The sequence below is a fragment of the Musca vetustissima genome, unplaced genomic scaffold (genome assembly GCF_032173495.1).
Source record: "Musca vetustissima isolate MV318-11 ecotype Yass unplaced genomic scaffold, APGP_CSIRO_Mvet_v1 utg26577, whole genome shotgun sequence".
NCBI classification, from domain to species: Eukaryota; Metazoa; Arthropoda; class Insecta; order Diptera; family Muscidae; genus Musca; species Musca vetustissima.
Genome location: NW_026885480.1, coordinates 10,476 through 36,113, shown reverse-complemented (window position 1 = coordinate 36,113; position 25,638 = coordinate 10,476). Strand labels below are relative to the sequence as shown.

Genomic DNA, 25,638 nt, shown 5'->3' with positions numbered 1-25,638 from the left:
TTGATTACGTCCACAATCGGAGAGGAAAACGAGCTTCGAAAATTAATTTGATCGTATTACTAATGAAGGGAGTGCTTTGGAAATCAATAAAACCATACTGCCGAACAGTGTAGTTTAAAAAAAAGTTTACTTAAGTATTTTGATGAATGAAAATCAATTATTACACTGCGCATTGTTTATTTTCTCCGAACAATAGCAAGCAGAGAATTTGTTGAATCATTTTCTTAGCAGCCGGCTGCCAAAAAGTAGAAGAGTCAACTATTTGTGCCCGCTGCCGCCGCCACTAAATTTGTTGTTGGCACATACACATTTTCTATTTGTAAATGTTTTGTTTTTCATCTGAACGATCATCCTCGGGGAGGTCCTCGGGAGAAAGTACAAAACAAACAAACGAACTACAAAAATTTTGTTGAAATTACATGAAAGAAATTATGTACCAACAATTTTGTTGCTTTGAAAATTGTTGGTGCATTTTCATGTTCTTGGCGCTCACTCTCCGTACGTAATTGGCGGGTGGGTTGTTGGAAGTGGTGATCCATCAAATTCAATAAACTTTGTCGTTTTCAAAGCAAGTCAAGTGTACTGTGCGCCACATGCTTTTTGTCGTGTTTCCATTCGGAAACATTGAGGGTGATCTGTTTTTGGTTTTCTCTTGTTGTTGTTGGATGGGAAGGCAACACAGAAGCACCCAAAAGACAAGACAACAAACTCTACATTTTTGCATTGGCAAGGGCAGCAGCATTGGAAGAAATTGAAAAATATTGTGTGTGTGTGTCGATTTTTAAATATTTTCTTTAATATTTACCCATTTTGTTTTAAATTTGTTAGAAGTGATTAGTTTATACTTTTAAAAGATGTGTAAAAGTTAAAAAAATAGTTGTTAATGTTTTACTGTTACATTTTCTTATATCCACGATGTTTTCAAGAATTTCTTTTGCGGCTGTTGCTGTTGCTAAAAATAATGAATATCAAGGGGTTTGTTTTTAGCTTTTTCTGGGTTAAACATTTTATTTTTTCACATTTGAATACCTTTTTTAAATAAATTATTATTTTTTAAATTTTATTCCATAATATAAAATTATTTTTCCATTGCATTTTATTCACTTGCACCAAAAGACCTTTACTTTGTACCTAGACCTTGCATAAGTTTTAGTATAATTTTTATTTTTGTGATCTAGATATTTAGGTCTATTATAATTTTTTCCTTTGGCCCGCCGCGTTTAATTTCTAATGTACTTAACGTTCGTTCTCACTGCAATTCCCGTACTAAACTGAACATTTCAAATTTTTGTCTGTTGGCCAAAAACAGAGCCATTACGAAGAAAAACATATTTCCGTTGTAAGACCCAACAACATTTGTCTGGTATGTCTGTACATTTCATCTCTCGTATGAGTACTTGCTGTTTGTATGTACCTCATATGCCATCATTAAGTACAATTTGTTATATATGAGTCATTCCATACATATTTTGTTAAAATCGAAATATAAATATTTTGTTTTTTACGGACAGAAGAAATTTACTTGATCTTCTGTTAGACGCACAATGCTTCTTTATTAACTTGATTAATTTATGTGGGTCTTCGGTGGACAGAAGACCTACATTTGTTATTCTACGAGTTGAAGGCAAATATTGGGTTTTGTATAAAACGAAGACCCCTTTGGGAACGATATAAATAAAATCCCACCATTGGTCCGTCACTGATAAAATAACAATAAGTCCTTCATAAATTATTCATAAATTTTGAAGGACTTATCCAATAAGTCCTTCATAAATTATCACCACTGGCCGTTCTTTAGATGCAAGATTTTAGATATATCCATGGACCAACATTGATCATTTTTAGTTAGAGTTGAAAAATGTGTCCAAAATCCTAAAAATACTGATAGAATAACCTGAGAAATTGTCCCACTTCTATTGGCGTTAGCAATAAGTCTATGGGCAATAGACTTGTAAGCTCGGACGAACAATAGATGGTGTGTGTCGTGAGGGATCTGCTGGGAGGATAAACACCTATTTGGTATTCCGTTCTCGATACAAATATACCCCGATCATACTTGTGCCAGAATCGAACGGGTTTGCCTTGGAAGAAGCCACTCACTGTCCGAAATTGCAGTAGAATACTGGAGTAGGACTTTGTTGCAGCGGATAATTTTAGATTGGGCTCCCTGAAGAAGTTGGTGATGGTGGCATTTGTGATGTCGAAAATCAGTTTGAAATGATCGACCATATCAAACGCCTTGGACAGAAATAAGGCTGCCACAATGATCCGTTCATGTGGTCGTCGCTGATTGAGGTCATGTGGTCGTCGCTGATTGGAAAGAGTTGTTGTGCTATGTTCCCCAGAAACCATGTTGATGGCTAGTAAGAACGAAATGCTGTTTCAGGGACGTAAGCAATAGAGACTCTAAAACATTGGCTACTGGTGAAAGTAGATAAATCGGGCAGTAGTTTTTTCCCAATTAGTAGCGGACTTACCTGGTTTAAGAATTGGGACAACTTCCCAATAACAGGAATTTCGAACTGTGACATCAAATTACCAACATTTACATCCATGTCTGAACCAAGGGCTCTGTATGGCTTGGATTTGGAGAAAATTGTGTCTAGCTCGCTGGATGTGGTTGATGGAGTCTGCAAGTCTCTTTTAAGATTGTTGCATCTCCGGATAACTAATCGCTTGGTCCTGTTCTGCAAAGATGGATGCTCAATGAATTGGCGACCACTTGGTTTGAATATAATTCATAAATGTTTACTGATGGGCCACAAAATCGCTGGTTTTCTCTACAGTGATCAGAATAGGAATAAAGTCTGATTTAAAGCGACATTGGTTTGACAGAAAGTATACGGGTGTAGCGATGAACTGACTATAGTAATGTCCGGAGAGCTCGAACACCTGGTAGTTGATTCCTCGTTTAGGGAACTGAAATCGGACTCGTCTATTTAATTTGCATCTACAGGAGATGGATTGTGCTTGGATGATAACTGGCACCAATGATGTTGACGGGCGGAATATATACATGGGTAATTAGTGGTCGGAATTATATTCCCCTCGACTTGCGATCAATTTGCAAAAGCATTTTCATCTCCGCAGACAAAGTGGTAAACATTTGACGGATGTGGAATACCGAAAAGATGTAATTTTAACAGCTCCGGAAAATACAACCCTCAACCTGAGTAACTCCCTATTTCACTCTATGGGTTTTGAACTTCTTATTCCGAAACTGCCTGTACGACTCCAAGACACAAAGATTTTTGATAGATCAACTAATACAGCTTTATGGCACGGTCGGATCTGAGTTATGTGTGTGTTGATGACGTGCTACGCAGTTGCTTATGGAACCTATGGTGATAATCCGCAACTGAAAGCTTCCTCTAATGCTGGGGAGGAATATTCCCTACTGGTGATAAAATTGAGATCGACCAATACGATTCAACTTAGCTAGCATACTTGTCTTTCTTCAGTAGCCAAGTTTCCAGGCTTCGGAAACTTGGCTATCGACGAATTAAGGATTTTAGTTACATACTCAACACCCATCTCTTATTTACTTTACGCGTCTTTATTGCGTCGGGGACAATCACTTTAAATGATTTAGCTGTGGCGGTAAGACATCTTATACGACGTAACAGACTAACTTCGGGTAATGTGGACCACCATTTTCTTTTTTTGATATTGTGGGCGTAATAACGGTAAAAAATAAATAAATACATTTTTTAAATATAAATATTCAACGTCGGGTAATGTGGACCACATTTTATTTAAAAAATTTTATCAGCTTCAAAAATGAATAAAAATTAAAAATCACCGATTGTAATTGCAGCTAAACGTATATTTTTGTTAAAGAAAACAAGAAAACCACATAACTTCTTTATATTCGACAAAAACAAAGTGTTCGACTATTGTGCAAAAACGTTCGACTATTGTGGTAAAAATTTTTAAAATCACACTTTTACAATCAGAGCTATATTTTCTACTACTACATTTTTAACATTGCAATTATTTATTAAAAACCAAGTTTGATGTTTGTTTTCAATGATTAGGAAAACATTTATCAAGGCGGCATTGACATATTTCAAGCATTTTCTTAGATATTGGGGATGGTCCACATTAGAAACATAGTCCACATTACCCGAGGTTACTCTAATATTCACTTCGTCCTGTCGTTCCATGTATGCTCGACAAACTGTGAGTTAAAATAACCGTCACATCTTTTCGTATCAGTCATAGTTTCGTAGTTAAATGTCACTATCATCGCTCTTACCATGGCTTGAGAGCAACTTAACCGTTGTCCACAGCTTACCCCGGTCCCAATGTTGCAACTCTTAAAATGCTCCAATTAGTTATTCCTTTTATGCTCCGCGACTAATTTGCTGACCACAACAGTGAGTTTCCTGACCCTGGCTTTTATTATCAACTGCAGGTATAAATCTAGCGGCTGCACCAGCAATGATGATGACACGGGAATCTCTTTTCTGCTACCCGTACATCAGAAGGAATGGAAAGTTCTCTGAACTCTCTGAATCCTTGCCATTTGACTTTTCTATGGTTAGGGGAAGTGTGGCGTTCAGCCATGATGAAATCGGACGGTCTGCTATGTCTTATCTTCGTCGGGACATCCTCATGTACCGTACAAAACGTTATCTTTCTCATCGTGGGCATTGACATTTCCCCAAGCGAGATAGATATGTATTGGACAGAATGTTGTGATAATAATGTGGAGGTTGGAGACTTACCTTTGCTTCTGGTACGGTCCTGTTGCATTGGCATTGTTGTCTAATAGTATTCCACTTCATCGGATATTGCTCATATATACATTTGTGTTTTGCATCTCAGCCAACACTGATATGATGAGCATTTTGTTTTAAATTTCTTACATTTTATTGTTTCTTGCTCCTTTGTTTCAAAACTCAATATACAATGTATTGTATTGAATGCTACCAAATTTTCAAAACGCTCTTCTCATATGAATAGATGTGTGTATGTATGTGTATAAATTTAGTACAACCATACACACATCTAGTATATGTGTAAACAAAAAATATTGGGATAAATGCCGGCAGGGATTGAACTATTTGTAGAAAAAAGAATGAATGAAAAATTATACGATATATTAAAATAAAATACAGTGTTAACAAAACGTTAAAGTATGAAATTATTTAAAAAAAAATATAATTAAAAATTACGAATAAAAAAACAAAATATATATAATATAAAAATTAAAATGGGTGATCTGAAATAAGGGTCGAAAGCATATTCAATGTTTTTATATTTTTATGTAAGAGTACTTCTTCAAACTTCATACTCATAAATTTCGGAAAACTCTTCTCCCGATATTTCAGCAATCCATTCATAATTTTTTGCATGAACATGTTTACAAACATTTATTTTAAATAATTGTTTTGTTTTTGTTTTCACTCATTTTCTTAAACATCTAACAGTATTTCTACTAATTTCTAAATATACTCTAATATTTAATTATAATTATCACACATTAAATTTTAACAATATTAAAAAATAAACTTGATAGCGAGAGAGTAAGAGATATATAGAATAAGCTTGAGAGATAGAAAATATATGCATTAGATATTAAAAACCATTACGACATCTAGCCAAAATAGCTTCCATAATCATTTGAAACCATTCTGTCGAGTATGTCGAATAATCAGCAGTTCTAAAAAGATTAACCTTAGCTTCAGTACTTAATGTTGAACACAAATAATAATTAATAGCCATTTCAGTTAATTCGACGTGATAGTTTTTCATTGACCATTCCAGGACATTTAAACAATTGGTTTCGTCGAGCAGTGCAATCAACAGCTCCAATACAAATTGTTCCATTTCGGGTATAATATAGATGCGTGACATTTCAAATGCCTCCAAGAGGGCATAATATTGATTGGCTGGTGGTATATTGTATTTTTGTTTGCGCGATTGCCTTACAATTAGATTGAGGAAGTAACGTAGACCGCTTACTGAATAGTTGCGTAAATGGATTTCACCCTCTTTACCCTCGCGGAAATCACTGTTTAACATGGTATTGAAAACTTCACTGATCGAACACAACATGGCCTTACTAAAAGCGACGGCAGTGATTTTTTCTGTGTCATTGTCATCTGCAATGTTGTTGGGGGCATTGTCTGGTTCCTTGCTATTGTTGGGGGCATGTACTACAAAACGCATATCACAGTCCTCTTCCTGCAGAGATTGTCCGGCATTCTCCACAAACTCCTCATATTCATCTAAACGTTTTTCCATATCTAATTGTGGCACATGAATACCCAAGGTGTAGCGTGACATGCATGTAAGGGCATCCACTGCCTCGGCAGTAAATTCATCTTCCTTAGAGCTTAATATAATACCCAATAGCAATGTTAGGGCATTGCCATCGTTAAGGAATTGATATAACAATGGTTTGCTGCGTATTAAATAGCCAACGGTAATGGCAGCCCGTTTTTGTGATAATACATCATCACTGCGCAAGAGACGTGCCAATTCCTCTTTACCATAATTACACTCGCTGACAGAGGTTAATGTTTCTAAGAAGCCAAAGCCATCTTTGCTTGTCTAAAAAAAATAGAACAATATTTTAAATTTGTATTTCATAAAAAAATAATTATTCCAAATCTTACCTCCTTTACTTTTGTCAATTGATAAAGCTGATGAGATATTCCCTGTTTTATGACATTTCCGAAAAATTGACTTTCCCTATAAAATCGAAAGATTAGAATTAATACATAATTTTATCAATAATAAAAAATATTAAAACTAACAATAATATATTCGTCAGCGTTCCTGCAAAATCAGTATTGAGACCAAACATATTTATGGCCTTTATAAGAGTATTCATGGTTTCAGGTTTGCCCAGATCAAGGCTTTTCTTTACCAAACAAGTTACCCGGAATAGTAAATTATCAATCACATCAATGGTGTTGTGGGGTAAGTGACCCAATTGAGGCAATTTAATGGCAGGTACATCTGAAAAGAAATAAAATAAATGAATAATTTATTTCAAGTGCTACCAAAGTTGTGGATTTTTTAAAGAATATTTTTTCAATGCATCTGAAAACCACAATTTTTTTTAAAGAATACTATTCATGTCATCTGAAAAATACAATTTGTTTAAAGAATAGTTTTTCAAGGCCTCTGAAAACCATACATTTTTTTAGAATATTTCTTCTAAGCCTCTGAAAACCACGAACTTTTGAAATAATATTTTTCAAGGCCTCTGAAAACCACGAATTTTTGAAAGAATTTCCTCTGAATTCCACTAATTTGTTGAGAATATTATTTCGAGGTTCCCTGTCTTATCCAATGCTGAACTATGTCATACTTTTCCCCACTAATAAATAGTTGTTTTTATAAAAACAACAAACTGGTATTCAGCCTTACTATTTTGCAAAAACAAAATACAAATGGTATCCCAAATAACCCGCCAACACTACTGAGATTAAACTTAATTTGTTCTCACCTTGACTAACTTCCTCTTCATCCTCGATTAAAATACTGTCTTCTTCGGAACGAGCTGCCAAATCTAATAGATTCATAATTATAGTGTGATCATTACTATTTGCATTGGGGTTATTATAGAGATGGCTGGAAATATCTCTTGCTTCAGTTTCTTCTTCATCGTCTTCTTCATCACTGCAGACAGGTGAATAGGATTCTTCATCGGAATCAGCTTTAAATTAAAAGAAAAACAGAAATATTTGTTTAACGGAAAATCTATGTAAAACACAAATGAAAATTAAAAATTATCCATACCATTATTTGGTTGATACATATGGCCACCACCCACGGGTGACATGCTGCGCGAACTACAAGGACTTGATGGCATATTGTACGATCTAGGTGAACTACTCGGAGAATCACTATCCAAATAATTTTCTTCTCGTACTTTGGCAAACTGGAAATAAGAAGAAATTCCATTATTATAAGTTATCTGTCCTTGGGACTTCAGGATTACCTTGCATTTCGATTCCTTTATAAGTTCTGGTAGTTTTCTCTTTTTGCTTTCCGATTGTAGTTTTTCTTCACGCTTCTTTTTGTAATAATCTTCATCGCTGACCATATACATATTAAGCTCTTTGACAAGAACCAAGACCAAACCTTCGCGTAACATTAAATCCATGCTCATGTTGTCGTATTGGAAGTTAATTAGGACATTTAAAATCTGGAAAATATAAAAGACAAATTAATAAAAAAAATCATCAGAATTGGATTTAATATATTGCTAACTTACAGAAGCCTTTTCTGCCGGTGACACAGTATCCTTGATCATTACAATAAATTTCCTAAGAGCCCCTGAACGCCTAATCTTGGAACGATTACAGGCATCGGTGGATAAAATACTTATTATGTGAATACAGTGCCTACGTTCACTTTCACTGAGATCTTCATCGGCCACCAGTACTTCACAGGCTGCCAAAATAGCATCGGCCGAACTTAAAATATAAAATGCTCCTTGATTCTTGGACAAATTTGAGAGTATCTTAAGGGCGGCACTACGATGTTTACTTTTCTTTTCATCGGTAATAAAATGAACAATGGGCGCAAGGGTGCAATGAGCGCGATTTAATGATTCCCAAACCAAGGAATTGATTTGCAGTTCCGATATCACCAAAAGACATTTCAAAATTTCACAAACCAAATCGAGTGCTGCCTGTTCCTGAGGTATAATGTAGGCATTTGAATTGCGTGTGGAATTTTTCAACACCTCATGATCAAAAATGTCGCTGCGAACACCTTCCAAATTGCGAGCCACTTCTTCGAAATATTTTTCACGATGTTGATTGCGTTTAAGGCCCACCTTCAGTGGAACCTGAGCATCGCAAAGCAATTTTTCCTCCGATTCTGTGTTCGATTCATTTTTCATAATCGCTGTCAGTATGCGCAGGAGGATAGTGAATCCGGATGATTGAAGGAAATGTTTTAGAAATTGAGGATTTGCCAAAAGGAAGCGACAGGAACGAAAAGCCATCATACGTGTTTGTACATCCGAGGTATCCTCAATGATGCGACACAAAGCTTGGGCAATTGCAGGACAATGCGTAGACAGTAATTGATTGGTATCCACTTTGGCCAAATTACCCAAAAGGCGACAAGCCCTACATTGTATCACGGGATTGGGTATGGATTTCAAAATCGTAGCCAAGGGTATAGCAATTTTATTTTCCAATGCCTGTAAAATAAGGAAAAAGAAATTATAGTTCATTGTCTCTCTCTTGCCTCCTTCCCCTCTCTCTTTGTTGTTGTTGTTGCTACCAAGCAACCACTGTGTACTTACCTCTTTGCAACTTTGTTCATCCGTGCAACAATTACCCATTATAGACAAGGCCACTTCCAATATCTTTTCATGGGGTTTGCTAAGGAATCTAACCATGGGAGGTACACCTCCTGCCTCCCGAAACAATATAATACCATTTTTATCTTTTACGACATCTGTTCGTAATTTCGTAAGGCCCTTAACAATGACTGCCTTGTCGGTTGATGTCTTTATAACGCCCAAAATGTTTTCCACCAATTGGCGATTCATGATGGTCCACAAAATCAGGCTAATTCATTTAGACTTTAAAAAATATTCGATAAAATAAAAATTTCTTCAATAAAAAATATAGATTTTTTTGCAAAAATTCCAGCTTCTTCTTTCACTTATTTCCAATCAATTCACACGGAATGGTTAACACTGTTTGTATGAAGCTGTTGTAATTAGTGCGTAATGTAACGTGGCTCTGGTGGGAATGTTGGCGGTATATTTATTTGAATATTAAGCCATTGTGATGTGTATGAAATTAATTTTGTATTAATTGTGTATTAAATTAAGAATTGTGATGATATTAGAAAAAAAATAACTTTGGTATTTTTTAATAATTTCATAACATTAGGACATACTTCTTAAAATTAAAAAAACTGTTTGTAGAAAAACATAAATATTTCCTTGTAAATAAAATTTAATGGAACCAATATGTGTAGTATAGCAAAATAAGTAAATTTTTTGAGGTTTTGTACCCGATTCGAAGAAGTCGTAAAAATTTATTTTTTTATTAATTGTTTAATTACTCATAAAATCCGATGCTTTGTTTGTGTTTTACAAAAAAAAGGGTTTTATTAGTTCAAGTTTTTTCTTCGTAAAATACATTGTAATTTTTTACGTAAATAGTGATAAATAAGTTGTGTGTAATAATAAACAATAGGAGAATTTGAATCTTGTGAAATTAATGAATTACACAACCGAGAATGGAAGAGACTAATCCATTTTTTTTAAAAGGGATTGGATTTGATATTGTTGCTAAAACAGAGGACGGATAATATACATTAATTTTAACGCCAGGCATCGACACTAAATTATGAAAGGAATATAAGTATATGAAGGCCTATGAAGTCGTTTCTAAATCAATATTCAAATGGGCATTTTGATTGGCATCGAGTTGGATCCAAACCCGCTGAACTTAAAATATAGAATGCTCCTTGATTTTTAAATAAATTTGAGAGTATCCTAAGAGCTGCACTACGATGTTTGCTTTTATCTTCGTCGATAATAAAATTAACAGTGGGAACAAGGGTCCAACATGCGCGAATTACTGATTTCCAAAAACAATGAATTTATTTGCAATTCCGACATAACCAGAAGACATTTTAAAATTTCAGATTATAGCTTCTCTTGTATATAAAGGCACATAATACGAAATCTGATTAATTAAAAAAATCACTATCCAAATAATAATCCTACTGCATTCTGATTACCTTGCATTTCCATATCTGTATAAGTTCGGTTAATTTTCCTTTTTTTCTGTTGGATTATAAATTTTCCTCGCACTTCTTTCTGTAATAATCCTCATGACTTGCTTTAGCAGAAAACGTGAACTAAATTCGAAGTTATTTAGAACATTTAACAACTGCGACATCTAATAGTATAATACAATTTTAGAGTGCAGTTTATATTATGGCATACATTCTGAATTCGAAGGATAAAGTAGAATTTGATTATGCGGGAGTGTATGGCACTGGAAATTTCAGGTGGCTTGTTAGTAAAGAAATTTAAACCTGGAAACTGGTACTTCGAACTCTCCCTTTTCCATGAGCCCATTATAAAGTGTAAAAACAATGATTACTAATAAATGATTACTAATTGGAACTAAAATAAATCTCGACAATCCAGAAAAATTTTGATAATTAAGATTGGCATCTGCAATAAATTGTTTGGATTAGCAAGCTTTCCTTTATTTCTATTGTAACTGCATTTCTTAATTTAATTGGGGTCACCTTTTGCGTCACGTGCATACCTGGAGATTGGGTCAAAGGCACGTAAAATTAATGTGACACGTTATATTTTAAATAAAAACCTAATAAATTTCTATTCTCCTTTTATTTGTAGCGAATATTATTTTTTTTATTAAAATTAATTTCTTTAATAAAAAATACTTTTAATCAATCACACAAAATAGTACAATGCACTTTGTATAGAACCCCAAAAAAAGACATTAGGTTTTTTGAACCGAAAAGAAAAAAACAATAAATATTATTTAATCAAAGTCAAAATGTTAACACCTCAATGGGAACAGGTTTAGAAGTGTATATTTCCTTCTAATTGTTTCTTAAGAATTGTTACAGTTTAATTTTATTTTAATTGTTGTTTCACATTTTATTAAAAAAAAAACAAATATTATTAATCAATAATACGTCAATGATATTTGTTGACACTTCATATATTCAATGGAAGGGTTTTTTTCAAAAAAGTAAAGCGCTTACGAAGAGGAATATTTTTGAAAAATGAAAAATTTACCATGCAACAGTTTTGTTAATTTAATTATTATGATTTTTAATCGATTTATAAAATTACGTAAATACCATATAATGTACGTAATCAAGATTGTTTTTTTTTTGTTTTGTTTCTAAATATAGAATTTTTGTTTATACTTGAGGTCTAATATAAAAAAATCATAAATTTTCCATATTATTTGGAAATTAACATTTATTAAATTAAAAATTTAGAGGTTAAAGACGTTATTTTTATTTATTTATTTTTTCAAAAAAGTGACTTGAAATATACTTGTAACACCTCGAAGTATTCATTGGAGTTCCCATACTATTTAGAATAAAATACAAAGCCGTTTTAGATCGCAATAGGTAGAGCTTTGTCGTTGAGAATGGTATATGGGTTCACGTTTTACTATAGCCCCCATATAACGTTTCCGTCAAATATTGGGGGGTTTGTCATATTTTCAACCGAATTGAATGTAATTTGGAATTTAGGGTTCTCGTTGGTTACAAAATATCTATTTTAGGCATATTTTTCAACCAAATTGACTCTAATCCGAAATCTTCTAACAAAAAAGTATAAGTATTGGTACAATTTTTAACCCACATATGAAAGAACCTCTCAAATTTTGATTTTTATTGGAAACGCTTTCCATCCAAAAATTTGTTTGCCCAAAAAACACATAAAGTCAGTAAGGAAAGTAGTATAGTCGAATTGGGCCGACTATATGATACCCTTCACCACTTTGTGTATATTGTACACCAATTGCATGTCAATGTTCCCTCGAAGGAACATGTCTTTCGGCAACCTATGCTAAATTTAATTCGGGCAGATTTAGAGTCGTCCGCATGCCATGGGATCAAATATATGGAAAACGATTTATAGCAAAATTGATACACGCTATTCGATACGCCGCACTGTTAAAAATCTAATCTCAATCAGACACCCGTAGGAAATACGTATGGAAGCTATGGCTGCATCTGCACCAATTTCAACAAAACGCAATAACGTCATTCAAGTCTCAATTTGATACGTTGTGCGTTGTTAATCGGACAAACATTAGGAGTTTTGTGCACCATTATTTAAAATCGGACGAATATATATGAATATGTGGTAGCTATATCGAAATCTGAACCGATTTTCCCGAAACTTACCACATATCATTCTACAATTAATTCAGTACGCTGTACCAAATTTCGTACAAATCTGACTATATATAGGGATTGGTACACTAACCATTTACATTAAATCGGACGAAAATATATATGGAAGCTATATCTAAATCTGAAACGATTTTCACGAAACTTAACACACATCACTCTAGACTTAATTCAGTACCCTATGTGAAATTTCGAGCAAATCGAAAGATATATAGGGACTTTGGACTACTCTTTACATTGGGGCACCATTTACATGAAATCGGACGAAACTATATATGAGAGCTATATATAAATCTGGACCGATTTTCACGAAACTTGGCAGACATCATTCTAGACCTAAATGATTAGGCTGTACCAAATTACGCGCAAATCGAAAGATATATAGGAACTTTGGTGCACCATTTACTTGAAATCGAACGAAACTATATATGGGAGCTATATCTACATCTGGACCGATTTTCCCGAAACTTGGCAGACATCATTCTAGGCTCAAGTCAGTAAGTTATACCAAATTTCGTGCAAATCGACAGATATATAGGGTCTTTAGTCCACCATTTACCTTGAATCGGAGCTATATCTAAATCTGAACTGATTTTTCCCAATTTCAATAGGGTTCGTCCTTGGGCAAAATAAATGAGCTGTGCCAAATTTCATCCAAATCGGATTATAAATGCGACCTGTACTTGTTTACAATTTAACACCAACAGACGGACAGACAGGACGGACGGACATGCATAAATCAACTCAGAAAGTGATTCTATGCATATTCTCAAAAGGAACTATGGGTCTATCTCGTTTTCTTTTGCCTGTTACAAACATATGCACAAAGACATAATACAGATACAAAATACAAATCTGATATCAAGTGAATGTAATTTTTCCAACTCCTAATCAAGTTTGCATAAAATATAAAATACAAAATTTGTAAATATTTTTCTACATAGAAAAACAAGATCAACTATTTATTTAAAATAAAAAAACACCGACCAAAATCACCAGCCAACTTGCACAGACAGACACACCCTCGTCATTGATAAAAAAAATTTAAAAACAAATGGAATTCAATTTTTTATAAATAGACAAACAAACAAATTAAATATTAAAAATTAAAAAAAAAATATACAATAAAAATCGTAAAATATTTTAATTTATTCAAATAAATTCAATGCAGGCCCATCCATCCACCTGCATTGCGGAAATTTTTTATTCAAGTTTAACTGTTTTAGTTCTTTGAAAATTAATAAAAGAAACAAAACCAAAACACTTTGAACATTCAAAACTAAAAAAAAACAGCTGCATCATTGTTGTCTGTCTATCTCTATGCAATGATTTGAACTTGAATTTATGTGAAGATGAAGACAACACCGACGACCAAGATGTTGTTGATGATGTCGTTGGAGAATTAGTTTTAACCAATAACCACAAAAAAAAATCTATAAATAATAATATTGATACAACACGCACATCGATACAAGTCTGCAAAATCAAATGCGCTGAAGACAAATCCATTTGGAATTACTGTCATTACTTGTCGCTTCACAAAATTTTAGTGATTTTTATTGCTGAAGCCGCCAGTGATAAACATACAGACAAATGTGTGTTAGTATGTTTGCCATAACTATAAAATTAAAAATAAAAACAATCACAGGTATTGTTTATATTATGGCAAAATAGATATACATATGTTGTGGCTTCCTTAATGTGAGCGCACAGAGAAAATGGAAGCTAATAGAAATATATGGAAATAAAAGCAGAAGAGTGTATAAATCTAAATTTATAAAAACGATTTGTTAAAACTTAAATTGATTTTTATTAAAAAAATAACAAAATCTATGCATAAGTAAACTGCAGCCATATTTGTGGGGAAATGTTCATCAAAAAACCAGTAAGGAAAATTCAAAAGTCGAACGATGTACATACAAGAGATGTTAATATCCACAGATAGAACAGATATAGAATCTTTGGAGGACCACTGAGATGGAACCGAGCGAAATTAAATGTGCTATCTAGATAGATATTTGAAGCAATTGAAAACCCCCATACACATATCATTCTGAAATCAATGACAAATTGCATTTCAAACGGGCAGACTTGGATTCTTTGGCATACCATTTGTATGAAATGGAGTAAAATTATGTGTGGGAGCTATATATAAACACATGAACCTATCTGAGCAACACCACCATACACCATTTGTTTTTTGTTATCACTTTATAAACAATTTAATACCCTCTGTCAAATGTCGTGTAAATGGAACAAACATAGGCCATTCACCATTTGCACCATTTACATAAAATCAAACGAAAATATATAAGACATCTATCAAAATCTGAACCGATTTCAACAAAACTTATCACACAAAAATTTTTCCTCAATTGTATTCCCTATGCAAAATTTTGCTCAATCGGGAGTTTAGTGCATCATTCACAAAATATCGTACGAAACCAGTATCTATATCTAAATCTGAACCGATTTTAACAAACTTCGCATCAGTGTGGACCTAATTCAGTACTCTATGCAAAATTTAGTTCCAATCGGACAAATATTGAGAGTTTGGTGCATCATTCACTTAAAAAAGACAAAACTATATATGGGAGCTATATCTAAATCTGAACCGATTTCCTCCAATTTCAATAGGGTTCGTTCTTGGGCCAAATACGTGAACTGCGCCGAATTTCGTTCAAATCGGATCATAAATGCAACCTGTACTTTGTTCACAAAAATACATGGACGAAGGGATGGACATGCGTAAATCGCCCCCCATATAGCGGCACCGCCAATAGTCGGTATTTTGGGGAATTTGTTTACGTTTTTCAAACGAATTGACAGTAATTTAGTATTTTCGGTTCTCGGTAAAAAATAATATTGACTCAAGTTTCCGGCCGAACTTAAGCTAGTTTTGACTTGTTTAACTTAAAAAAAGTACATACATATATCGGCGAGCCTAAGTTTTTATAGCCTACATCATGAGGTGGACATTTAAAATACTGCCAATCGATCGCGACCTTTATATGTTTTACAGTAAGCTTTCACACACACGCCACTTTTCAGACTTACAAAATAGGTTTTTAAACTACGCCAATTTTTAGCTTTAAAAAAAGATTTTTTATAAAATCTAGTTTTTAAAAACCCAGGCCTCTATAAAATAACCCGGTTTACGTAAACCATAATGTACACCAATTACAAATTTAAGCAATTTTAATGTTGATTTTCCCTAAAAACTCCAAAAAGTGAAACCAATTACTGTGTTTATTATGACGGTCAAAAATTCTTTTTCACGTAGCCAAGGAAACATTGACTTTGACTTTGTTAGATACCTTGTCAAAAATATTATACATAGATAGTTTCATCCGCTAGAACTGAAAAGAATACAGGCGCTTTTTACTTCTTCGACAATGGACTTCTGGTTCTATACGTTTTGAAACATCTTTCATTTTCGATATAAAGTTCTGAGTTCTCATCATCGTATCTTTGTGGAATTCCTTTTTTCGTGGTCGGCGAAGAGGTCATTTTGGAACTTCTTTTCTCGAACGTTCCCGCGCCACTCACACTACATAATTAACATTAGCCAAACATACAAAAAAAAAAAAAATTACATACACAACAGTCTGGCAACTATGCCAAAATTATAGACGAATAATTGCATTTTTTATTACATGAATGGGGTCTCCACGCCACTTTTGATCTTTAAAAAATATTTTTTAAATGTTCACGCATCCTTTGAGCTTTAACAAAAATTTGGTAAAAAAATCCAAGATTCTTTTCAGCCTTAAGAAATATTTTTTAATAATATTTATTATACCCTTCACCACACTGTGGTACAGGGTATTATGTCGTTGTGCATATGTTTGTAACAGGCAAAAGGAAACGAGATAGACACATGGATCCTTTTGAGAATATGCATAGAATCACATTCTAAGTCGATTTATGCAGGTCCGTCCGTCCGTCTGTTGGTGTTAAATTGTAAACAAAGTACAGGTCGCATTTATAATCCGATTTGGGTGAAATTTGGCACAGCTCCTTTGTTTGGCCCATGGACGAACCCTATTGAAATTGGGAAATACGGTTCAGATTTAGATATAGCTCCCATATATATTTTCGTCCGATTTCATGTAAATGGTGCACCAAAGTCCCTATATATCCTTCGATATGCACGAAATTTGACACAACGTACTGAATTGAGCCTAGAGTTATGTCTGCCATGTTTCGAGAAAATCGGTCCAGATTTAGATATAGCTCCCATATATAGTTTCGTCCGATTTCATGTAAATGGTGCACCAAAGTACCTACATATATCCTTCGATTTGCACAGAATTTGGCATAACGTACTGAATTTAGCCTAAAGTAATGTCGGTCAAGTTTCGTAAAAATCGGTCAAGGTTTAGATATAGCTCCCATATATATGTTCGTCCGATTTAATGTAAATTTAGTCCAGAATGATGTGTGCCAAGTTTCGTGAAAATCGGTTGAGATTTAGATATAGCTCCCTTTTATTATAGATTGATTTTCAGTAATTGACGCACCAAGGAACCAACTCCTCATGTTAGTCAGATTGACATCACAACGTACAAAATTGAGCATAGAATTACGTAGTTGCGTTTTCTAGAAGTACAGACATAGCCTAACGGATGACCTATTTATATTTGTTTAAATAGATCTGGATAGATCTAGATAGATTCACATTTAGATGAATATCACATATTTTATTTCATCCAATATCATGTGAATAGTCCTGTTTAATATACCCATAGTGGTGAAGGGTATCATATGGTCGACCCCGTCCGACTTTATTACTTTCCTTACTGGTTTTTTTTAATATTTACGACTCATTTGACTTTAAAAAAAATTATTTCAGGCATAAATTGCTCGTTAAATAATATTTATAATTTTGTTTTAAATATATATATTTTTTTAAAACTCGCGTCTCATTTGAGCATAAACAATATTTGATTTTTTTCCACCTATGTTGAGCCTTGATAAATTGTCTTTTTAAAAAAATTTGACCTATGTCAAATTTATGACCCATGTCATATAGTTTTCCTATATAGTTACCCCAGATGTAAGTACTGAATCATAAACACAAACTCCGTCCGATGTTCTATATTTCTCTTCTATATAAATTATGGGCCAAACCATTAATGTAATTGATTTCAAACCCCCTTATATACATATGTGTATAAGATTGGCACTGCCCTTTTCCAAATTGTATTTTTTCACCATTTCTTGCTATGCCTTCAAGGTTTTTTCGGCATGGCATAATTGCAGACACGTGTATTATAAAATTAATAGCCCGCGTAAATACTAAAATCTAACTTTGAAAAGCAACAAATATAATTTTTCCCACCAAAAAAATCCAAGCATTGGTCTTTGAAAAAAATTCGGGTGGTGGTGCTTCCAAAAATACCTGTCATCAGCTGTGGTGTGTAAATTGTCCATTAGCTACACAATTCTTTTCGGGGTTCGATTCAAATTTAATTCTCTCTGTCCCGAAAAAAATGCCATAAATTTGGAAACATTCATCATTCACAACGCCATAGTTTTAATGGAGTTAGTCGGTCTGTCGTTCGGAAAAGAGGTAATACATTTTTGAAACCCCGTCATAATTCGTAATTAATAATTATAATCGATTATGAAATAATAAATGATGTTTTGTTTTTGTCTTCTCCTTTCGTTTATTTTTTTTTTACTTTTTGTGCAACAAAAAAATGTTAAAAAATAAAATACTTAGTATGAATGAAAGATAAAAAACAAAAACAATAATAGTGTTTTTTATTTTTTGGTTACATATCTGGGTAGCTGCGCTGCGCTTCATTTCATTTTGATTACAGTGTTTTATTTGGGTCTTAGATGCTGCCTCTGTTTCATTTGGTTGTTGTTGTCATGTTTTTCTTTTTAGCTATCACAACATGAAACGCTGGCGGAATGGATAGACACTGGGTCATAACTGCTGACCATTGATGTTGTATTTGTTGTTGTTGTTTTTAATATCTATGTTGCCTATTGCTGCACTAATAAATTGTGACCTTGATATCATTTTCACCATGGAACTAATCAAACGATTTTGGTATCTCTGTGTATCTATCTATCAGCCGTTCGTCTTTAACAGGAACAGGTATTACATGTGTGAACTAAAAAAAACGATGAACGGACAATAAAACAGATAAATGTTGACTTCAAAATAAACGTAGGAAAATTAGTAATAATAAAACTATGTTTTATTAACATGAATTTCGCTATTGATGTCAACTTGTAAGTAAGAAAACAGGAATAATGGTAGGCTCAATGTTAGTGGACTGGAAGTTTTTATGGTATGATCAAGTATATTAAGATGACAAGAAATATGTAGGCAATTTAAAATTCGGTCTGCTATTTCATCATTAGGAAAGGGCTGAGGATCTGGGCCAAGATATTTACTCGGATCTGACTTTGAAGAAAAATATTTAAGGGAACCCCCCATTCTCGATTTTTTTTCAAGATTTTCAATGGGCTGGTAAATCAATACCAATAATTGTTAAAATTTGTAACTTTGTAATTGTAATTGTAAAGTTTGTAAAAAAGAGAAGAAAAATTATTTACAAAAAAAATTTTTAATTGTTTTGTTGTATTTTTTTTAATTAAAGAGAAGTCCTTATATTTGATGACGGGCATGATAACTCCTCACTGGAACATCGGAATCCGAAAATTCCAACGGTGTTAGAAATAGTATATGTCTGACTCTCGTATGAACTAGGATTATTGACTTCGCTCTAAAATTAACAAAATGGCAGACTTTTGAAAAAATATTTTTCGAAAATCGCCGATTTTTGACAAAAACCTAGTTAAACCAGTAAGGAAAGTAGTAAAGTCCGACTGGGCCGACTATATGATACCCTTCACCACTATGGGTATATTAAACAGGACTATTAACATGAAATTGGATGAAATAAAATATGTGATATATATCTAAATTTGAATCTACCTAGATCTACGTAATTCTAAGCAAAATTTTGTACATTCAGCAACATTTCAGACAATCTGACAAACATGAGGAGTTTGATGCACCATTTACTTCAAATCGGACGAAAATATATATGGAAGCTATATCCAAATATGAACCGATTCCAACGAAACTTGTCACAGGTTATGTTATACTAATTTCATTACGTTTTGTTCCTATCCTATTGATTCCTTGGTGTGTCAATTACATCTCAACCGATTTTCACGAAACTTGTCACACATCATTCTGGACTAAATTCAGTACGCTATGCCAAATTTCGTGCATATCGAAAGATATATGTGGACTTTGGTGCACCATTTACATTAAATCTTGACCGACCGATTTCACGAAACTTGGCAGACATCACTCTCGGCTCAATTCAGTATGTTATGCCAAATTTCGTGCAAATCGAAGGATATATAGGGACTTTGGTGCACCATTTACATGAAATTGGACGAGACTATACATGGGAGCTATATCTAAATCTGGACCGATATTCACGAAACAAGGAAGACATCACTCTAGGCTCAATTCAGTACGTTATGCCAAATTTCGTGCAAATCGAAAAATATATATATCAATTGGTACACCATTTACATGAAATCGGACGAAACTATATATGGGAGCTATATCTAAATCTTGACCGATTTTCTCGAAACTTGGCAGACATCATTCTAGACTCAATTCAGTACGTTATGCCAAATTTCGTGCAAATCGAAGGATATATAGGGACTTTGGTGCACCATTTACATGAAATCGGACGAAACTATATATGGGTGCTATATAGAAATCTGGACCGATTTTCTCGAAACTTGGCAGACATCATTCTAGACTCAATTTAGTACATCATTCTAGACTCAATTTAGTACGTTTGCCAAATTTCGTGCAAATCGCAAGATATATGTGGACTTTTGTGCACCATTTACATGAAATCGGACAAAACTATATATGGGAGCTATATCTAAATCTGGACCGATTTTCTCGAAACTTGGCAAACATCACTCTAGGCATAATTCAGTACGTTGTGCCAAATTTCGTGCAAATCGAAGGATATATAGGGACTTTGGTGCACCATTTACATGAAATCGGACGAAACTATATATGGGAGCTATATCTAAATCTGGACCGATTTTCACGAATCTTGGCAGACATCATTCTAGACCTAAATGATTAGGCTGTACCAAATTTCGTGCAAATCGAAAGATATATAGGGACCGTTTACATTAAATCGGTTAAATATATATATGGGAGCTATATCTAAATCTGAACCGATTTTTCCCAATTTCAATAGGGTTCGTCCTTGGGCCGAATAAGTGACCTATGCCAAATTTCATCCAATTCGGATCATAAATGCGACCTGTACTTTGTTTACAATTTAACATGGACAGACAGACGGACGGACGGACATGCATAAATCGACTTAGAAAGTGATTCTATGCATATCCTCAAAAGGAACCATGTGTCTATCTCGTTTCCTTTTGCCTGTTACAAACATATGCACAAAGACATAATACCCTGTACCACAGTGTGGTGAAGGGTATAAAAATAAGGAAGATATTCACCGATTGGTTTTATCCTAGTTCATAGATAGCTATACACTCACAGAGAAACGTGTAAAAATTTGGAATCGATTGGGTTATTCGTTTTTGAGTTATCGTGCCCGCCATTTGCAAAAGAGAAAAACGCGTTTAAAGTTTGAGAAGCCCTTTAGCCGTCATTTGATGCTGACACAATAAATCGGCTATATATCTTCAAAAGTTCTTGAGATTTTCAGATGAAATTTTGTAGGGACATTCTTGAATTAGTGTAGATTCGAATTAAATCAAAAAAAGTTTTGACCCCGAGAATGGGAGGGGGGTCCCCTTAAACAAAAAATTATGAGGTGAGGGTTAGGCGTGGAGTGGTGGAAAATTCAATTTGGGGATGAAAGCACCATAAAATTAATTACTCGGAAAATAGTCCCCCTCGCAGAAAATTTCAGTGTAGGTCTAGTATTTGACATAGACCTCATATCAGATTTTCTTACATATACAATATTTCTTACATCTTCCACCATAAATCTATTGGACAGAACCGCGAAATATTCACCGGAGACCCCATAAAACATACATCGCTCATTTGCTGCAAAACCAGCGTAAATCAAAAATGGTGATTTTTGAGTTAATGATGAGTTGTATAAAAAATCGGAAGCATATATCATACAAACTCTGATTGAGAAGCTATCGAATTTCCTCTGTCCATTGCATGATGTGAGTAAATCGAACATTTAAATCACAAAATCAATTTTTTTATTTATACCGGTTTTGCAGAAAATGGCGACATGTTCTGTCTGTCTTTTGAAACCAAATTTCAAAGTCTTTATTGTTATTACTCCTAGGATAATTGGTATTGAAAATGGGATGTATCGGTCCACGTATTGGTATAGGCCCCTTGTATAACATTACCGCACAATATTCGGCATTTTGGGAATTTTTGGCAACGTTTTTACCACCTTTCCGCCAAAATGTATCTACATCAGTACACTTTTTTGTGTAGCCGCCGTATAACGGTGATATTTTGATGAGACACATTTTTCTTCTGAATAGGCTTGAGCTTTGGTATTTTGAATCATCGAGTGTTAAATCTCACTACTAAAATTTAATAATATTGGTCCACTTTTTAGCATAGCCCCCATGTTTAAAAAAATTTGAACAGAATTTTGTGTTACCGAAGATTTGATCATTGAAGTGTTTCAAGATAAGAGTCTAAACAAATGTATACTATGAAAAACGAAAAAGAAAATCAAACCCTCCTAAAGGACCACGAACGTATAAAGGACCACGATCTTCGAATCTGCATGTGGTTGTACAGAACAGGCGCAGGTTTCGCTTTGGCGAATGTACTCAACAAGTACAAAGCTGATATTATTGCCTAGCAGAAAATCCGATGATCAGATGATTACGACATGAATTTGGCTGCGGATTTATGGTTAACAGGAGAATAAACCAAAAGCTTTGGTGCTGGCACATCATACTGTAGAGATAAAGAAGGAAACCTGGTGAAAGATACCCCAATAACAGATGACGTTATAGAGTGTATACCATCTAGCCAAGGTGAGGTCAGAATATCAATCAATCGGCTGAAGAATAAAAAAGCAGCATGTGCCGATGGGTTTCCAGCCGAACTATTCAAGACTGGTGGTCAGATGCTGGTCAGGATCATGCACCAGCTGATTAGTACAATTTGTATAGATTAATGCATGTACAATGATTGGAACCTCAGTGCACAAAAAAGGAGACAAGACGATATGTGCCAACTATAGAGGAATAGGTCTCCTTCCCATCGCATATAAAGTGCTATCCAGAGTACTGTGTGAACGACTGAAGCCAATGACATTATTGGACCATACCAATGTGGCTTCAGACCTGGCAAATCCACCATTGACCAAATTTTCATTCTGCGTCAAATCCTGGAGAAAACCCACGAAAAACACATCGACACATTCCATGTATTTGTCGACTATAAAGCCGCATTCGACAGCCCTATCCGTTCAGAGGTGTATAAAGCCATGACTGCGTTTGGCATTCCTGCAAAATTAATTCGGCTTTGCAGGATAACTTTTACAGGTACAAGATCATCAGTTAAAGTAGGAAAGGAACTCTCGGAGCCCTTAAATACCACACGAGAATTCAGACATGGTGACAGATTGTCCTGTGACCTTTTTTACATCCAGCTGGAAAAGGTAATACAAAAGGTGAACAGAAATGACACTCTGTACACCAAATAACACATGTTAATGACATAATGGATCGAACATTGAGTGCGGTAAAATCCACCTTTGAACAAATTCAGAAGGAGTATACCAAAGTGGGTCTGGCAGTAAACGGGGTTTTGATCGCATTTTTCGACCGAATTCGCTGAAATTTGGTACTTTGAGTTCCTCTTGGGTAGCAAATCTCCCTACCAAAAATTATAAATAAAGGTCATTTTTTTCGGATAACCCCCATAGAAGGGTACCTCCAATTTTCGTTATTTTCGAGTTCTTGAATTCTCTGAAATTTTGTACATTGGGTTCTTATTGGGTACCAAATTACTCCACCAAAAATTATATATATAGGTCCAGTTTTTCTGTTTTTTTTTCTAGTACCCCTAAATTTTTGGTATTTTGAGGGGTTCTGATCGTATTTTTCGACCGAATTGACTGTAATTTAGTACATCGAGTTTTTATTAAGTAGCAAATCTCTCCACTATAAATTATAAATATAGACCAATTCATTCGGGTAGCGCCCATATAAGGGTACCCCCCAATTTTCGGTATTTTGGGGTTCTTGAACCAAATTCTTTTTATACACTTCACCACACTGAGGTACAGGGTATTATGTCTTTGTGCATATGTTTGTAACAGGCAAAAGGAAACGAGATAGACACATGGCTCCTTTTGAGAATATGCATTGAATCACTTTTTAAGTCGATTAATGCATGTCCGTCTGTCCGTCCCTCCATGTATTTTTGTTAACAAAGTACAGGTCGCATTTGTGATCCGATTTGGATAAAATTTGGCAAAGTTCACTTATTTGGCCCAAGGACGTATCCTATTGAAATTGGAAAAAATCAGTTCAGATTTAGATATAGCTCCCATATATATTTTCGTCCGATTTAAGGTAAATAGTATACCAAAGTCCCTATATATCATTCGATCTGCACGAAATTTGGCACAGCGTAAGGAATAAGGTCTATAATGATGTGTGCAAAGTTTCGTGAAAATCGGTTCAGATTTAGATATAGCTCCCATATATATCTTCGTCCGATTTAAGGTAAATTGTGTACCAAAGTACCTATATATCTTTCGATTTGCATGAAATTTGGCACAGCGTACTAAATTAAGTCTAGAATGATGTGTGCAAAGTTTTGTGAAAATCGGTTCAGATTTGGATATAGCTCCCATATATATGTTCGTCCGATTTTATGTAAATGGTGCACCAAAGTCCCTACATATCCTTCTATTTGCAAGAAATGTGGATTTATAAGTAAATGAAGAACTCAAAATGTGGCCGAACATGTGACAAGTTTCGATGAAATTGGTTTAGATTTCGATATTTTTCTAATTTTGTCCCATTGTAAGAAGCAACTCTATATCTGCAGATAGTATAGGTTGCAGAATGGCATATTTAATTTCATGTTAATGGTCCTTCAAAATTGCGACGTCTGTTAGGATCCCATCTATTGAATATACCCAAAGTGGTGAAGGGTATCATATAGTCGGCCCCGTCCGACTTTACTACTTTCCTTACTGGTTTTCATATCAAAATTGGAGATGACGATCCTGCACTTATTATAATCTTTGCATTAATTGTGTTCTCATTCTTCCTCAGTGATAAACACGTGGTAGATTATATAAATATAATATATCGTCTAACAGACTCATCAATCGGGCGCCATTTTCATCATATCGATATTTTGATTAGATTGGACATGTATCGATTTAGTTACCCCACTGGGTTAACAAAATCCGGTACATTGCAAATCTAATATTAGTCTCATTTTGCAACCGATGGGACTATATTTTAGCATTACGAAGTGGCTGTAATTTAGTATTCTGGAACCGAGAGGGCTTAATAAATTATTCAAAGAACATTTTCAATATTAGTCTAAGGTTCGACATAGCTTCCATACCCGCATCATTTTCGGTATGTTCAAGATCCTAGTTAAATTTTCCCACTTTAGTGTATGTAGTTTGGAAAATATAGTCCATTTATAAAAGTCCCGCTCTG

The 25,638-nt window shown here is 34.3% G+C and overlaps 1 protein-coding gene across 1 annotated transcript; it reads right to left on the bottom strand.

The window, feature by feature from the left end:
- Nucleotides 1–5,583: 5,583 nt before the first annotated feature.
- On the bottom strand, nucleotides 5,584–9,599 carry LOC133332751 (uncharacterized). Its single transcript, XM_061541128.1, has 8 exons — nucleotides 9,281–9,599; nucleotides 8,237–9,175; nucleotides 7,961–8,167; nucleotides 7,759–7,900; nucleotides 7,466–7,675; nucleotides 6,768–6,972; nucleotides 6,627–6,702; nucleotides 5,584–6,561 (listed from the first exon to the last, which is right to left on the bottom strand). The coding sequence occupies exons 1-8, from the start codon at nucleotides 9,527–9,529 to the stop codon at nucleotides 5,584–5,586; spliced, it is 3,006 nt and encodes a 1,001-aa protein (XP_061397112.1). The 5' UTR covers nucleotides 9,530–9,599.
- Between the last annotated feature and the right edge of the window lie 16,039 nt (nucleotides 9,600–25,638).

What these genes read in the sequence shown, in the direction of transcription:
- LOC133332751 (XM_061541128.1), bottom strand. Translation starts at nt 9,529, where the DNA reads ATGAATCGCCAATTGGTGGAAAACATTTTGGGCGTTATAAAGACATCA. An exon ending in ATGAACAAAGTTGCAAAGAG is followed by an intron (nt 9,176 to 9,280) that starts GTAAGTACACAG and finishes CTTATTTTACAG; the next exon opens with GCATTGGAAAATAAAATTGC. An exon ending in AATTGACAAAAGTAAAGGAG is followed by an intron (nt 6,562 to 6,626) that starts GTAAGATTTGGA and finishes TATTTTTTTTAG; the next exon opens with ACAAGCAAAGATGGCTTTGG.